This window comes from Scyliorhinus torazame, chromosome 11 (genome assembly GCF_047496885.1).
Source record: "Scyliorhinus torazame isolate Kashiwa2021f chromosome 11, sScyTor2.1, whole genome shotgun sequence".
In the NCBI taxonomy this organism is placed as follows: domain Eukaryota; kingdom Metazoa; phylum Chordata; class Chondrichthyes; order Carcharhiniformes; family Scyliorhinidae; genus Scyliorhinus; species Scyliorhinus torazame.
In genome coordinates, this window is record NC_092717.1 from 54,142,482 (window position 1) to 54,159,721 (window position 17,240).

General features: G+C 44.1%; 1 protein-coding gene across 32 annotated transcripts in view; it reads right to left on the bottom strand.

Moving 5' to 3' along the window:
• Nucleotides 1–17,240, bottom strand: part of clasp2 (cytoplasmic linker associated protein 2) — a 666,501-nt gene that overhangs the window by 404,272 nt on the left and 244,989 nt on the right. For all 32 annotated transcript variants that reach the window (XM_072467277.1, XM_072467285.1, XM_072467284.1 and 29 more), the window contains one exon: nt 1,357–1,427. In XM_072467277.1, the coding sequence (XP_072323378.1) occupies nt 1,357–1,427 (71 nt within the window). The remainder of the gene's footprint in view (nt 1–1,356; nt 1,428–17,240) is intronic.

Sequence of the window (17,240 nt, forward strand, 5' to 3'; positions counted from 1 at the left end):
ATGACGAGCAGGATCTGTATGCGGAAATTCTCTCTCAATTTCTGACAGATCCAATTCTTGTCAGTAGGGAAAAGGGGCTCGGCAGGATTGATAGGAGAACGAAACTTGAACTTAGCAGGGATATCTGAACTTAGTGCTGACTCCATTTTGGCTGTTTCAAAGGCCTTTACGTGCAGTATGAGAGTCACAAATGATAAGAGTAGATATAAAAACTCTTGAAGAACAGATAACATCTGTACAAAAATGTTATGACATGTAGTTTATTAAATACCCTACCCTGGAAACTTGTAAAGAAAACAGGCTCCTGCTGTCACTGAATGCTTAAAAAAACCATCTCCTGGACTGCTTTGACAACCATCTACTGCATGATGGAAAATAGCAGCAGTATCTGGTCATGTAATTTCTTTGTTGACATTTCCACAAGGATTATTACTATGTCATTTTGTCATACTGGCTAGAAATGTTTTTCTGAGTTTCAGAAGTACGGTTATCTCAGCATGGGGTTCTGAGTTCAAAGTATAATTGACAGCTTAATGAGTCTATAAAAGGATTAACCTGTTGATGTTGTGTCTGAATAGAAGTTTGTTTGCTTCTATAAGAGATGTACCACTTGAGATTCAAAAGATTTAAATGGGAGCTACTTTCACTATCAAGTGTGAGTGAGAGATGTATTAGATCATTAGAATTTCATTTTTTTTTATTTTCACATGGCTTCGGATGTCTGCTATAGTGGATACTGGGTGAGCGGCTATGGAGGTGGCATGGAGTGGTATGAGAGTGGAGTGTGCAGGGGACAGGAGTTGACTATAAGTGTATGGATCCATGGTGGCGGGGATAAGAATTGACATGGAATGTATGAGGGGGCATAGGTGGGCGGAGGTGCTGAGGGCTAGAACTGGGAATGTTTTTTTTAAAAAAGCTGTATTCTCCTTAATGAGAACATAACTGTGCTCAGCAAAATAAAGAAAAGTGGTCAGTTACCTGCTGAACAAACATCAGATTATCAAATGCAACAGCATTTAACACTTAATTTGGCGACGTAACTGGATTGTCCAGAGATACAAAATTTCATTTAGAACAAACAATTACTGTAATCAAGCTCTAGCGAGCTCAACTGGGATAAAAGAAGGTATTTCAATTGGGCCATCATACACATCACATGCATCTTTACAATAAAAAAAATTTATGAATCCAATTCGAGCCAATTTTGATCTCATAAAATATTCCAACTCTAGGCATGTCTTCTACATTTAGGTAAAGAACCTCTACTTTACAAACACAAATAGATGTTCTAAATCTGGTTATTTATATGATTACGGTTTTCTATTAGGCATCCAATAATATCAATACAGATACCTGTACAGTAGGCACATCATTAAATGCCCTTGTGAAATCATCTTCATCCAGTGCTCCGTCTTTTGATGCCCCTGAATCATTGAAAAAATAATTTTTCATTATTTCACAGCAACCAACCTCAAAGAACTAACATTTTTGACCTTAGGAAAATCATTATATCAGAAAGCTATCTGCAGAGTACATTGAATTTAGATGGTTAGTCATAACTTGGTAATTAAAAATGCTTTTTATAATGTGACAAATACTTTCTTATATTCAATCCCCATGCAAACATATCAGTTTTGAACTAAATCTTTTCGCAAAACCAACTCTGAGAAAGTAAAGCATGAGACATAACTGAACCTGCAATAACATATCTAGTTCAAATGAACATGTTAATTTTTGCAAGATTGCAACCCAACAAGTCCAATACCTTGTTAAGCACAATAAATCAAGATTGTCAGAGAAAGTCAGAGGTAGGTTACGCAGATTGTCTTTGCACCTCATTTTTATCACTTATATAGAGCAAGGTTGCATCAGCAAATCAAATTAGTTCCTTTCCCTCAATAGTTCAGCTTCCTGGTCAATTTGCAAATTGGATTTAGGTCAGTATAGTCAACACAATTGATGCATTTTTGAAACATAATTGAGATGCCATACATGTTGTGATGGTCTTTGACCTGGAAATTACTTCAAAATGTTTGGCAAATCTGCAATTACCTTTTGGGAATGTTTAAAAAGGACTTTTAAGAGTTTGCATCACTTGTAAAGGGGCCAATTATAATTTTTGGTTAATAAGAAATACTGGTCTTGGTGACCTGGTGACCTTTGACCGGGAAGCAGCACCAATGGGAAGAAAATTAAAAATAGGGAGGCTACGTGGCACACAAGAATAGGGAGAGTTGAGATCTCAGAAAGTTCCAGAAAGAAATCATGGTGATTACGTCATTGTGTACAAGGTTGCACAGGTGAAATCCTGTTTATTGGAAGCTGCTGCCTGTGGAGGATGAACTTTGTCCTTGAAGGAAATGCTCTGGAATTCTGGGAAATTTGGTCAGTTTGGTTTTCAGATCCCCATGGGTATTGCAACAGTGTTACATTATTATGAATCTCTATCTTTTAAGGTTGCAAATGCTGTGATAATTGAGTGCATGCTCTAGTTGTAATTAAGAGCATTTGATACTGATTGAGAAATGGTTAGGGAACATAAATAAGAACCAGATTCCACCAGGGGTGGGGGGGGGGGGGGGGGGGGGGGGAGAGAAGAACTATGTGGAAGGGTAATGTCATTTGTAGTTATGTTATACGGAGTTTACATGTTGAAGACAGCCTTGCCCCAGCTTCTCCCTCTACCAGATGGATGTTCACTATAGTAACACTACCAACTTCCTGGCGATTACTATTGACCAGAAACTGAACTGGACCAGCAAATTAAATACTGTGGCTTCAACAGCAGGTCAGAGGCAGCGAATTCTGTAGTTAGTAATTCACCTCCCGTCTCCCCAAAGCCTGTCCACCGCCTACAAAGTACAAGTGTGATGGAATAGTCTCCACTTGCCTGGATGAGTGCAACTCCAACTAGACTCAAGATTCTTGACATCATCCAGGACAAAGGAGTAGTGTTTACCATCTATAAGGTGCAGGAACAGACCAAGATTACTTGGGCAGCATCATCCAAGCCCAGGATTCGAACACATAGAAAGGCACTGGAAAAAGATGTATGGGGACACCACCACCTACAAGCTCCTCTCCAAGCCACACACCATCTTGACTTGGAACTATATCGCTGTTCTTTTACTGTTGGTGGGTCAAAGACTTGGAGCTCCCTGCTTAACAGCAAGGTAGGATATGTACACCACATGGACCACAGCAATTCAAGGAGGCAGCTCATCTCCACCTTCCCAAGGGCAATTAGGGATAGGGAATAATTGCCGGCCTGGCCAATGATGCCCACATCTCGTGACAAACAATTTAAAAATATATACGTCTCTCAAATATGTTGCAACTATTCTAAACTCCACCCTACTCTATAAATCTAAAGGTAAAATGTTTGTTAAAGTGACACAGGGATTTCTAAAAATACATGAGCTCTCTTCAGATTACTCAAAGTACATGAAGGTCAATTGTGGTTGAGTGTTGTTAATTGGTAATCATTTCGGAAGCAGCAAGTGGAAACAAATATCACTGGGAGAAAAAAAGATAAGAATCTGACGATGTTCACACTACTTTCACATTTTAAACAAAAATACAAACGTTATTTCACATAGAGAACTTGAACACAACAAACATGGAATCATAGGGCACAATCCAACAGCCACGCTGCACCGGAAAAGCAGCTCGCTGCGGTGCAGCGAGGCCGATAAAAGCCAAGAGACCCCGCTCCCGGGAGCTACCCGGCTCGCCATGCCTCACGAGATCCAACATGATCTTGCGAGACATTGCGATGTAAATACTGCCTACCATGGGCAGGATCATGTTTTGGAAAATCTGTATATTAGAGTGAGGCAGTAAGCAATTGTCAGGCTTGCATTGTTTCAGCTAAACAAAATAAGGGACAACCATTCACTGTTCATTCCTCAGGCTTTGACCAGAGTCAAGTTGCCTCATTTAAATTTCAAACAATGTTTTGCAGTTAATTGTCAGTTACCATCAACTGGTACATTCTCTATGGCAACATTTCTACCAGAGTCCACTTGCCAACTAATCAGGACTCTCTTCTCATTTGTTGTTTTACTTTAGACTGGTGTTCTTGAGATTAAACCTGTTCTTTTTTTTCTCTTTTTTAAAAATATATTTATTAAAGTTTTTTAACAACACAATTTTTTCCCCTTACAAACAATAACCCCCCCCGGTAACAAAATAACACGAAATCGCACTGAGCAAGATATATACATGGCAAAATGGTATATTTACATATCTTTATACACTGGCTCTCTCCCACACGTGCCAGTTTCCTCCACCCTTCATGTTATCTCCTGCTCATCCATCCCCCCAAGCAATCCCCCATTCCTCCCCCGCCCAAGACATCTCTTTCTCTCCCCCCCCCCCCCCCCCCCCCCCCCACCCGCTACTGCTGACCGACCTTCCTCTAACGCTCTGCCGAAATAGTCTAGGAACGGTTGCCACCGCCTGTAGAACCCCTGCGCAGACCCTCTCAAGGCAAACTTAATCCTCTCCAGCTTTATGAACCCAGCCATGTCGTTTATCCAGGCCTCCATGCTAGGGGGCTTCGCCTCCTTCCACATTAGCAAGATCCTTCGCCGGGCTACTAGGGATGCAAAGGCCAGAATGCCGGCCTCTTTCGCCTCCTGCACTCCCGGTTTGTCCACTACTCCAAATATTGCTAGCCCCCAGCTTGGCTTGACCCGGACTTTCACCACCTGAGATATTGCTCCCGCCACTCCTCTCCAGAACCCCTCCAGTGCTGGGCATGACCAAAACATATGGACATGGTTCGCCGGGCCCCCTGAGCACCTTCCACATCAGTCCTCTACTCCAAAGAACCTACTCAACCTCGCCCCTGTCAAGTGCGCTCTGTGAACCACCTTAAATTGTATCAGGCTGAGCCTGGCACACAAGGAGGAGGAATTAACCCTACCCAGGGCATCAGCCCACAGACCTTCCTCGCTCTCCTCCCCCAGCTCCTCCTCCCATTTACCCTTCAACTCTTCTACTAGCGCTTCCCCCTCTTCTTTCATCGCTTGGTGTATTGCCGACACCTTGCCCTCTAGTTTGTCCTGTTCAATGCCAGACCAAAAGATTTGACAAAATGCCTCTTTCATTCATTAAAAGAAAAGGTCTATGGTAGGGTGAGGACACGGAAAATTAAACGACAAAATGTTTCATGGCACGAAAGTCAAATGCAATGATAATGGGATAAGTAAAGAAACAGAAGAGCTGCCCAGAGGACTCTGAGTGACTGGATGGCAGCCACCCAAATGCAAATCAAAAGAATTAAGTCAGAAGCAAGAAAACAAATCTTGCAAAACATAAGTAGAAAACAATATTGAGGCAGATGTTATGTGTAATTGTTGAATCTAGAAGGCTGCAGGGGGCCCCTTCAAAAGTTGAGGTGCTTTTCTCCTTTAGCTTGTGTTGAGCTTCATTGAAACATGGTAGCTGGACAAGACAAACAGGTCAAAGAGGGGGAACGGTGGAGAATGAAAATAAAAAGTGATGATGCTCAACAAAGCGGTCACCCAGGTTGTGTTTGGTCTCCCTAGTGCACAGGAGACCATATCATAAGCTGTGAATACAGAATAGTAAATTGAAAATAATTTAAATAAATCGCTGTTCCACCTGGTAGTGTTTTGGGCCATGGATGGCAAGAATAGGAAGAGGTACAAGGGCAAGTGTTGAGCTTGCATAGAAAGACGCCATAAGAATCGACCATGGAGGGGGGTTGGCAACAGGGATTACTGTCGATCGAGGAAAATGGGAGAAATATGGGAAGCACTAGTAGTTTGAAAGGTTGGCAGAAGAAAAAGAAACTGGAAAATGTAATAGAGTCCATGAAGGATGTGGAGGGTAAGGAAGTGTATTCAAGATAGCTGTGGGTGTCTGTTGGCTTGCAGTGACTATTCGTTGATAACCTATCCCCAGAAATGAAGGCAAACATCAAGGAAGCGCTTCTCTCGTCCTCCCTTGCTTCAGCCTGTTCCTGCCCCACTGATTTCTCCTATCTAAACTCTTCAGTTACAAGTGCCATGTATGGCACCTGATCAAATGTCATCTCAAAATCCACATCGACTATGTCCACTGGTTCTCCCTTAAACACTCTGCTAGTTATACCCACAAAAACTCAAATTTGTTGTCTTTAGTTCTATTCACATTGGTAAAGAAAAGGTAGTGGAGAAATTGGGAGCCCAGTTAGCTCAGTTGGGTAGACAGGGAGTGCATGTTTCAGAATAATGGCAACATTATGGGGCTCGATCCCCATTTTGGCCAAGGTAGTCTCAGGCCCTGCTTCCTCCCCTACCCTATAACAAAAATCATGGCATACGTCATGGTTTGGGGACCCTTGAATAATCCAGGAAGTTACCAGAAGTGGGAAATAAATTATTCCAAGCTACTCACTCTCAATAGACCCTTGGTGTCTCACAATTTGGACAGAATCTATTTGGTTAGAGATATGAAACAATAGAGCTGCCATTATACTGCCAGCTACATTCTGCAAGTCATCAAGTGGGAAAGATATAGTAAAGCAAATTTGCAGGGAAAATACAGAGGTACAAGAATTATAGATCAATGATGTTGAGGGACTGAGTTAGTAATAGTTTAAAGAGCAAGGGGGAAAGTGTTTTTCAAGCGTGTTCAGGAAAAATGTTTTCAGTCCGTCGCTGGAGCGATCATAGGCATAGATTAGCAATAGGAAAGGACAATCGAGAATAAATACTTTGGAGGAGGACCAATTTCGCTGGTTAAGTACACATCTCCCCAGGTAAACTGGAATCAACAATTTGCAGATCGAACTATTACGGAAGAAGAAGGGTTGTCTTTAAAGAGCAACCTTGGATGCAGCTGGGGTACAATCCCACAACGAGAAAAGATAGGACAACTAAAGTGAGATCTCTCTGGATGAAGAAAGATCTGGCAAGATAAAGCAGAAAAGGGGACATATGACATGTCAGATTGCCAACACAAGTGGGAACAAGGCTGAATATTTAAAGTTCAGAGAGGAACTGAAAAAGTAGAGAGAGAGGGAGTAAGAACATTTTCTAACGGCATATAAATAGTAAGAGAGTAGTAAGAGAAGAGGTAGGGCCAATTAAGGATCTTTAAGGAGTTTGCACATGAGCCTCCTGAGGTATTAAATTGATATTTTTGATGGAATTTTCCCACCCTGCCTGTGGCAGGTTGTAGCGGGCAGGTGCAGAGAGTTTGCCAAGAGTGGAAAAAAAAATCTGGAACCCTCAGATTTAAAAATACTTTGCAATTCTCCTGATGCAGGTTAATGGCAGGTCGGATATCCTGCTGACGAATGTTGCATTCACTGCCATCTTATGAATGCTAGTTAAGTAAGCTGTTCGTTGGAATCACATCAGGGGCATAGGGGCATGAAGACTTTGCAAAGGGTTTGGGGGGAGAGAACGGATGTGATAGAAGGCCGAGGGGCAGAAAAGCTTTGCAAAGGGGTGGAGGAGGAGGAAAGATGGAAATCTGAGGGGAGGCTGAAGGCTTGGAGAAGGTTCCCCTGGAGGGAGGTCAAGGTGCCTCACCTCCCTCTGACCGATACATTGATGGCACCCATCAGGATGTAGGGCCATGGAGTCTAAGGAAGGGCCTAAATGCAGAAAAACCTGCAAGGCCAATCCATTCATGACCTCATTAATCTTCCCATAGTGACCTTAAGGCGTTCGCATGTCCACCCTGTATTTCTCAACTACTTCTAAAGCAATTACATCCTTTTCAAAAAACTGCCCAAAATTGCTCTCAGTAATCCAAATGTGGTCTCAACAATGCCTGTACAGGTGCAGTAAAACTACCCTCCTTGTTTATTCCATTCCACTTGGAAGAAATTACAACATTCCCCCTGCCTTCTTAATCAAATGCTATAGTTGAATAGTAACTTTTTGTGATTAAATGTACCAGGCCAACCAGATCCCTTTGTACCATGCAGCTGTAGTCTCGCCATTTAAATAGTATATTGACTTTCTATTCCTCCTGTCAAAGTGGAGAAGTTCACAATTTATTACGTGACTATCCATTTCCTAAATTTGTGCCTACTCACTTTATCTAACTATATCACTTTAGGCTCGTTACCTCCTTTTAGCAAGTTACTTTCTGACCTCTCTTGGTATCATCAGCAAATTTAGCAACTATCATCCAAGTCATTTATTTGGTTGTAAAACCTGAGACCACAATACTGATCCCTGAGGCATTCAACGAGTTGCAACTTGTCAACAATATCCATGCTAATATCTTACTCCCTTCACCATGAGCTCTTATTTTGTATAGTAAGCTTAGACATCTTATCAATGCCTTTTGGAAATCCATGTACATCACATCTACAGGTTCCCCTTTATCCACCTTTAACTTACTCAAAAAACTCCATAGATTTGTTAAACACAATATCCCTTTCACAAAACCATGTTGACTCTGTCTGATCCTATTATGATTTTCTAAGTATCTGCTATAACTTCCTTAATGATGAATTCTAGCAGTTTTCCCAGGACAGGTGTTAGATTTTCGGTCTCTTTCTTTTCTTAAATAAATTTGCTATTTTCCAATTTATTATCTCTACATATCTCTACAACCACTTCTTTTTAAACCCTAGGATGCAGGCCACCATGTCCTGGAGGCTTGTCAGCCTTTAGGTAAATGGTTTTCCCTGCTTTTGGTGATTGTTTTAAGTCCCTCACTCTTTCCCTTTCACTTACTTTCAAGTATCTTTTGGAAGTTAATCAAGTCTTCTGCAGTGAAGGCAGGCAGAAAATACTTGTTCAATGCTCGCTTCTGCCATTTCCTTGTTTTCCATTCTTAATTCCCCAATCTCATACTCTAAGAGACCAACACTCACTTTACTTACTCATTATCCCTTTAAATACTTGTACAACTTCTTACTATCGGTTTTTACATTTGTAGTTAGCTTTCTCTCAGACTCCAGTATCTCCCCATTTGTTTTCTTTATAAGTCATTCTTTTCAAGTTCTTAAAATGTGTCTAATCTTCTGATTTAGCACTAATCTCACAAACATGCTATCCCTCGGTGACATCATCCTAAAATAAACCATTAGTTGTCACATGTACACTGAAGACACCAACCTCTACAATCAATAAGTGGCACACCAGCAGTGGGAGAGACTCCATCCAGCGGTGACACACATCCCAGTGAGTATATGTGGGAATTTAGATCAAAGTGGAAATTTGGTGATTCGGTGCAGACAAAAGCGATGTTCTTTTCCTTTCTGCTTTCTAACTTTTTCACCCTTCAGAAAGTAGTGTTGCCCTGCTGCAATGTCCTTTAGAACATAGAACAATACAGCGCAGTACAGGCCTTTCGGCCCACGATGTTGCACCAAAACAAAAGCCATCTAACCTACACTATGCCATTATCATCCATATGTTTATCCAATAAACTTTTAAATGCCCTCAATGTTGGTGAGTTCACTACTGTAGCAGGTAGGGCATTCCACGGCCTCACTACTCTTTGCATAAAGAACCTACCTCTGACCTCTGTCCTATATCTATTACCCCTCAGTTTAAAGTTATGTCCCCTCGTGCCAGCCATATCCATCCGCAGGAGAAGGCTCTCACTGTCCACCCTATCCAACCCCCTAAACATTTTGTATGCCTCTATTAAGTCTCCTCTTAACCTTCTTCTCTCCAACGAAAACAACCTCAAGTCCATCAGCCTTTCCTCATAAGATTTTCCCTCCATACCAGGCAACATCCTGGTAAATCTCCTCTGCACCCGCTCCAAAGCCTCCACGCCCTTCCTATAATGCGGTGACCAGAACTGTACGCAATACTCCAAATGCGGCCGTATCAGAGTTCTGTACAGCTGCAACATGACCTCCCGACTCCGGAACTCAATCCCTCTACCAATAAAGGCCAACACTCCATAGGCCTTCTTCACAACCCTATCAACCTGGGTGGCAACTTTCAGGGATCTATGTACATGGACACCTAGATCCCTCTGCTCATCCACACTTTCAAGAACTTTACCATTAGCCAAATATTCCTGTTATTCCTTCCAAAGTGAATCACCTCACACTTCTCTACATTAAACTCCATTTGCCACCTCTCAGCCCAGCTCTGCAGCTTATCTACATCCCTCTGTAACCTGCTACATCCTTCCACACTATCGACAACACCACCGACTTTAGTATCGTCTGCAAATTTACTCACCCACCCTTCTGCGCCTTCCGCTAGGTCATTGATAAAAATGACAAACAGCAACGGCCCCAGAACAGATCCTTGTGGTACTCCACTTGTGACTGTACTCCATTCTGAACATTTCCCATCAACCACCACCCTCTGTCTTCTTTCAGCTAGCCAATTTCTGATCCACATCTCTAAATCACCCTCAATCCCCAGCCTCCGTATTTTCTGCAATAGCCTACCGTGGGGAACCTTATCAAACGCTTTGCTGAAATCCATATACACCACATCAACTGCTCTACCCTCGTCTACCTGTTCAGTCACCTTCTCAAAGAACTCAATAAGGTTTGTGAGGCATGACCTACCCTTCACAAAGCCATGCTGACTATCCCTGATCATATTATTCCTATCTAGATGATTATAAATCTTGTCTCTTATAATCCCCTCCAAGACTTTACCCACTACAGACGTGAGGCTCACCGGTCTATAGTTGCCGGGGTTGTCTCTGCTCCCCTTTTTGAACAAAGGGACCACATTTGCTGTCCTCCAGTCCTCTGGCACTATTCCTGTAGCCAATGATGACATAAAAATCAAAGCCAAAGGTCCAGCAATCTCTTCCCTGGCCTCCCAGAGAATCCGAGGATAAATCCCATCAGGTCCTGGGGACTTATCTATTTTCAGCCTGTCCAGAATTGCCAACACCTCTTCCCTACGTACCTCAATGCCATCTATTCTATTAGCCTGGGGCTCAGCATTCTCCTCCACAACATTATCTTTTTCCTGAGTGAATACTGACGAAAAATATTCATTTAGTATCTCGCCCATCTCTTCAGACTCCACACACAATTTCCCATCCCTGTCCTTGACTGGTCCTACTCTTTCCCTAGTCATTCGCTTATTCCTGACATACCTATAGAAAGCTTTTAGGTTTTCCTTGATCCTTCCTGCCAAATACTTCTCATGTCCCCTCCTTGCTCGTCTTAGCTCTCTCTTTAGATCCTTCCTCGCTACCTTGTAACTATCCATCGCCCCAACCAAAACTTCACACCTCAAAATAGTGTACAACATGCTGGTTATTTAACAAAGCACCATAAATAAGTAAACAATTTAGTTAAGTAATTATTTAAAACACATTAAGGATGGCATGACAAGTCATGTGTCAAGGCTGCAGCATGTGGGAGCTCCATCTCCAGTAAGTTTTTGTGGCTTGAGGAACTTTGGCAGAGTCCCTGAGCTGGAGGTTGAGCTGTAGACACTGCAACACACCAGGGAGGGAGATAGCGAGATTATTTGTTTCAGGAGGCAGCCACACTCCTTAGGAGAGGGTCTTCTGGTTTGGAAAGTGGTCAGGGACAGGGGTGTGTGACTGCAACTGAGGCAAATAAGGAAACCCAGAGGACAAGAATGCAGAGTGTCAACCACTGCAATTGTTCAACAGGTTTGAGATTCTCTCAGCTTGCATGGATGAGAGTGGAGGCTGCAGGGTGGATGAGCTGACTGACCATGGCACTGTGGTACAGGAAGTCATTTAAGTCGGGAAAGCACATGAGAATGTGGTGGTAGTAGGGGACAGTATAGTGAGGGGGATTGACACTGATCTATGTAGCAATGAGCAAGAGTCCAGTCAACTGTGTTGCCTACCCCGGTGCCAGGCTTCGGGACAGCTGCTCCGAGCTGGAGAGGAACTTACAGTGGAGGGGGAGGATCCCATCGTCATGCTCTATGTAGGTACCAACAACATAGGGAGAAGGAGGAAAGACGTTCTGCATAAGGGCCAGGCACTACATTAAACAACAGAACCTCCAAGGTTATAATCTCTGGATTATTACCTGAGCAATGTGCAAATTGGCATACGGTGTTCTGGGAGAAATGGGTTTCAGTTTGTGGGACATCGGTCTCAATGGTGGGGAAAGTAGAGGCTATACCATTGGGACAGCCTACATCTGAACTGTGCTGGGTCTGGTTTTCTTGCAAACTGCAACTAGGGAAGTAGAGAGGGCTTTCAACTAAATAGAAGGAAGAATGGTTCTGCAGAGGTGATACATAGGCTTACAAAGGACAATGATATGGCAGCATTGCAAAGCAGCTATTTAGGGAATGATACCTAGACCATGACAGGTAGGGACAGAGCGTTAAAAAAAAGCACAGCAGCAAAGGGTTAAAAGGGGAAAATACAGTAAAAAGGCAAAATCTATGATCTTTACTTCAATGCACAAATAGGCACAAAATGAAATGAATTAATGGCATAAATTGAGGTTAATAGGTAGGGTTAACAGGGAGGCAATGGCGTAGTGGTATTGTCACTGGACTAATGTTCCAGGAACCCAGGTTCGAATCCCGCCACGGCATGTGGTGGAAATTGAATCCAATAAATATCTGGAATTTAAGATGTCTAATGATGACCCTGAAAACATTGTTGATAAAAAAAAACCCAGCTGGTTCACTCATGTCCTTTTGGGAATTAAACCTGCAGTCCTCACCTGATTTGGCCTGCCTGCGAGTCCAGATCCTCAGCAATGTGGTTGACTCTTAAATGCCCTCTGTAATAACCATAGTTGTATCAAACCGCTACAAAATCAATAAAGAAGGTAAGCAACCGGAAGGACCACCCGGCATTGACCTAGTCACTGGAAACGACAACAGCAAACCCAGCACTGTCGACCTTGCAATGTCCTCCTTACTAATATCTGGGAGCTTGTGCCAAAATTGGGAGAGCAGTCTCACAGAATATTCATGCACCAGCACGACATCGCCATACTCACATAATCTTACAGGTAATGTCCCAGACACCACTCTCACAATCCCTGCATATGTATTGTGCCACCAGCAGGACAGACCCAGCAGAGGTGGCGGCGGCAGTGATATATAGGAGAGAGTCTGCCTGGGCGTCCTCAACATTGACTCTGGACTCTTTCTCTGTCACTGGCGGGTCGTACAGGCGGTTAAAATGAATGTGTTGCCGCGATTTATTTAGTTTCCAATGCCTGCCGATTTTCCTGCCAAAGGCATTTATTAGAGAGATTGAAGGGATGATTACCTCGTTCATATGGGGAGGGAAGGTGGCCAGAATTAGAAAGGTGCTACTACAGAGAGGAAGGCAGACAGGGGGGTTGGGTCTTCTGAACTGGATGTATTACCACTGGGTGGCTAATGTGGAGGAGGTACGGAGCTGGGTCAGAGGGGTTGACTCCCAGTGGGTCCGAATGGAGGAGAATTGGTGTAGGGGGCCGGGATTGAAGGCGCTAGCAACAGCGCCGCTCCCGACGGCCCCAGGGAAATACTCAGGGAGTCCGGTTGTATTAGCCTTGTTGAGAATTTGGGGGCAGTTTCGCCAACACTTTGGGTTGGGAGCAGGGTCAAGGGAAATGCCAATTCAGGGGAACCATAAATTTGAGCCAGGGATGTGGGATGCAAACTTTTGGAGATGGGAGGAGAAAGGAATTAGGACACTAAAAGATTTGTTTCTTGGGAGTCAGTTTGGAAGATTGAAGGAGCTGGGAGCGAAGTATGGGCTGGAGCAGGGGGAAATATTTAGATACATGCAGGTTCGAGACTTTGCCAGAAAGGAGATACAAAGCTTCCCGGTAGAGCCGGCTTCCACATTGCTGGAGGAGGTGCTGATGACAGGGGGACTGGAGAAGGGGGTAGTATCAGCGGTTTACGGGGCTATTTTGGAAGAGGAGAAGGCACCGCTGGAAGAGATCAAGACAAAAAGTGGGAGGAAGAGTTGGGAGAGGGTATGGAGGAAGGGTTCTGGTGTGAGGTGCTCCAGAGGGTGAACGCCTCCACCTCATGCGCAAAGTTGGGGTTGATACAGCTGAAGGTGGTACACCTCACAAGGGCGAGGATGAGCCGGCTCTTTGAGGAGGTAGAAAATGTGTGTGAACGTTGCGGGGGGGGCCCCCGCAAACCACGTTCATATGTTTTGGTCCTGTCCAAAGCTGGAGGATTACTGGATGGAGGTTTTTAGGCCAATCTCGAAAGTGGTGCACGAGAAACTGGACCCGGGCCCTCGGGAGGCCATATTCGGGGTGTTGGACCAGCCGGGGTTGGAAACGGGTGTGGAGGCAGATGTTGCAGCCTTCGCCTCGTTCATCACCTGAAGGCGGATCCTGTTGGGTGGAGATCAACCTCTCCACCCTGTGCCCTGGCGTGGCGGGGGGACCTGCTGGAATTCTTGACTCTTGAGAAGGCCAAATTTGAACTGAGGGGAAGGATGGAGGGGTTCTACAATTCATGGGGGTTATTCATTATGCACTTTCGAGAATTGGATTACATCGAACATTAGGGGGATGGTTGGGGGAGGGGGACTTAATGTGCGAATGATGACTATGGGTGATTTCTGATTCCTTTTTGCTATTTGTTTATGTTAACTTGCGGGCTAATGTTTGGGGGTTTGGTGGGAGGATGGGATTGTTATTGATATGGGGAGTGACATTGCATTTGTTACTGATTATTGTTTATTGCTGGGTGTAAATTTGGGAGAAAATGTGAAAAAGGAGAATAAAAATATATATTTTTTAAAACATCGACTCTGGACTCCATGAAGTCTCATGACTTCAGGCCAAATATGGGCAAGAAAACCTCCTGCTGATTACCACGTACAGTCCACACTTAGCTGATGAATCAGTACTCCACCGTGTTAAACACCACTTGAGGAAGCACCGAAGGTGAAAAGGGCAAGAATGCACTCTGGGTGGTTGACTTCAATGTCTGTCAATGTCCATCACCAAGAGTGGCTCGGTAGCATCACTATTGTCCTAAAGAACATAACTGCAAGACTGGGTCTGCAACAGGTGGTGAGGGAACCAACAAGAAGTAAAAACACAGATGCATCTGTCTATGACAGCATCAGGAGGAGTGACCACGGCACAATCCTTGTGGAGACAAAATCCCGTCTTCACATTGAGGATACCGTCCATCATGTTGCGTGACACTACCATTGTGCTAAATGGGATAGATTCAGAACAGATCTAGCAACTCAAGATTGGACATCCATGTGGTGCTGTGCACCATCAGCAGCAGCAGATTGTACTCAGCCACAATCTGTAACCTCATGGCATATCCCCACTCTACCATTACCACCAATACAGTGGATCAACCCTGGTTCAATGAAGAGTGCAGGAGGGAATGCCAGGAGCAGCACCAAGCATACCGAAAAATGAGGTGTCAACCTGATGAAGCTACAACACAAGACTGTACATGCCAAACAACATAAGCAAGTGAGAGACAGAGCTAAGCAATCCTACAACTAACGCATCAGATCTAAACTCTGCAGTCCTGCCACATTCGTCGTGAATGGTGGTGGACAATTAAACAATTCACTGGAGGAGAAAGCACATCCCCGGGAATCCCCATCTCCGTCCTCAGAGAACATCTGTGCAGAAGACAAGGCATTTGCCGAGTGGATGACCGATCTCGGTTTCCTCCAAAGATCCCCAGCATCACAGATGTCAGTCTTCAGCCAATTCAATTCAACTCACATGATAGAAACAGTTTACTGCAAAGGCTATGGGCCCTGACAACAGTTGGGCAATAGCACTGAAATCCTGTGCTCCAGAACTTGTCTTGCACTAGCCAAGCTGTTCAAGTAAAGCTACAACACTGGCATCGACCCAGCAATGTTGGAAATTACCCACGTCTGTCCTGTACAGATGAAGCAGAACAAATCCGACCGACTCTCAATTGTCAGTAACAGGGGTCATCAACAGTGCTATCAAGTGGCAAGTTCTTAGCAATAACCTGCTCACTGACGCTCAATTTGGGTTCACAAGGGTCACTCAGCTACTGACTTCATTACAGCCTTGGTTAAAACATGGGCAAAAGAACTGAACTACAGAGGTGAATTGAGAGTGACTGCCTTGACATCAAGGCAGCATTTGATCGAGTATGGCATCAAGGAGCCCTAGCAAAACTGGAGTCAATAGAATCAGGGGGAGAAACTCTCCACTGGTTGGAGTCATACCTGAAGGAAGGTGGTTGTGGTTGTTGGAGGTCAGTCATCTCAGTCCCAGGACATCACTGCAGGAGTTCCTCGGGGTCATGTCCTGTGCTCAACCATCTTCGGCTGCTTCATCAATGATCTTTCTTCCAACACAAGGTCAGATATGGGGGTGTTTGTTGATGATTGCACAATGTTCAGCACTATTCACAACTCCTCAGATACTGAAGCAGTCCATGTCTAAATTCAACAAGATCCAGACAATATCCAGGCTTGGGCTGGACATTCGCGCTACATAAGTGCCAGGCATTGGCCATCTCCAATGAGAGAGAAACAAACCATCTCACCTTGACATTCAGTAGCATTACCATCACTGAATCCCCCACTATCAACATCCTCGGGATTACCTTTGACCACAAACTGAACTGGATGAGTCATATTAATACTGTGGTGACAAGAGCAGGTCAGAGGCTAGGAGTCCTGTGGCAAGTAACTCAGCCCCCCCCCCGGACTCCCCAAATCCTGTCCAATACCAACAAGGTACAAATCAGGAGTGCGATGGAATAAACTCCAATCGCCAGGATGAATACATTCAAGCTCAACTCCATTCAGGACAAAGCAGCCCACTTGATCGGCACCCTTTGCACATACATTCACTCCCTCCACCACCGATGCACAGTAGCAGCAGTATACCATCTATAAGATGTGCTGTAGGATCTCACCAAGTCTCCTTAAACAGCACCTTCCAAATCCACGACCACTACCATCTAGAAGGACAATCGGAGCAGATACATGGGAACACCACCACTTGGCAGTTGGCCCTCCAAGTCACTCACCATCCTGACTTGGAAATATATCGCCATTCCTTCACTTTCTTTGGGTCAAAATCCTTCAACTCCCTCCCTAATAGCACAGTGGCTGTTCCGACTGCAGCATTTAAAGAAGATAGATTATCACCACCTTCTTGTGAATTATGGATGGGCAACAAATGCTGGTCTAGCCAGCGAAATCCACATCCCAGAAAAATGAAATAAAAAAATAATCTCTTATAACCATTACAGGAATGTGGTTACAAGGAGATCAAAACTGGAAACTAAACATTCAAGGATATGTGACTTTCCTAAGGCATCAAGGAAAGGGTG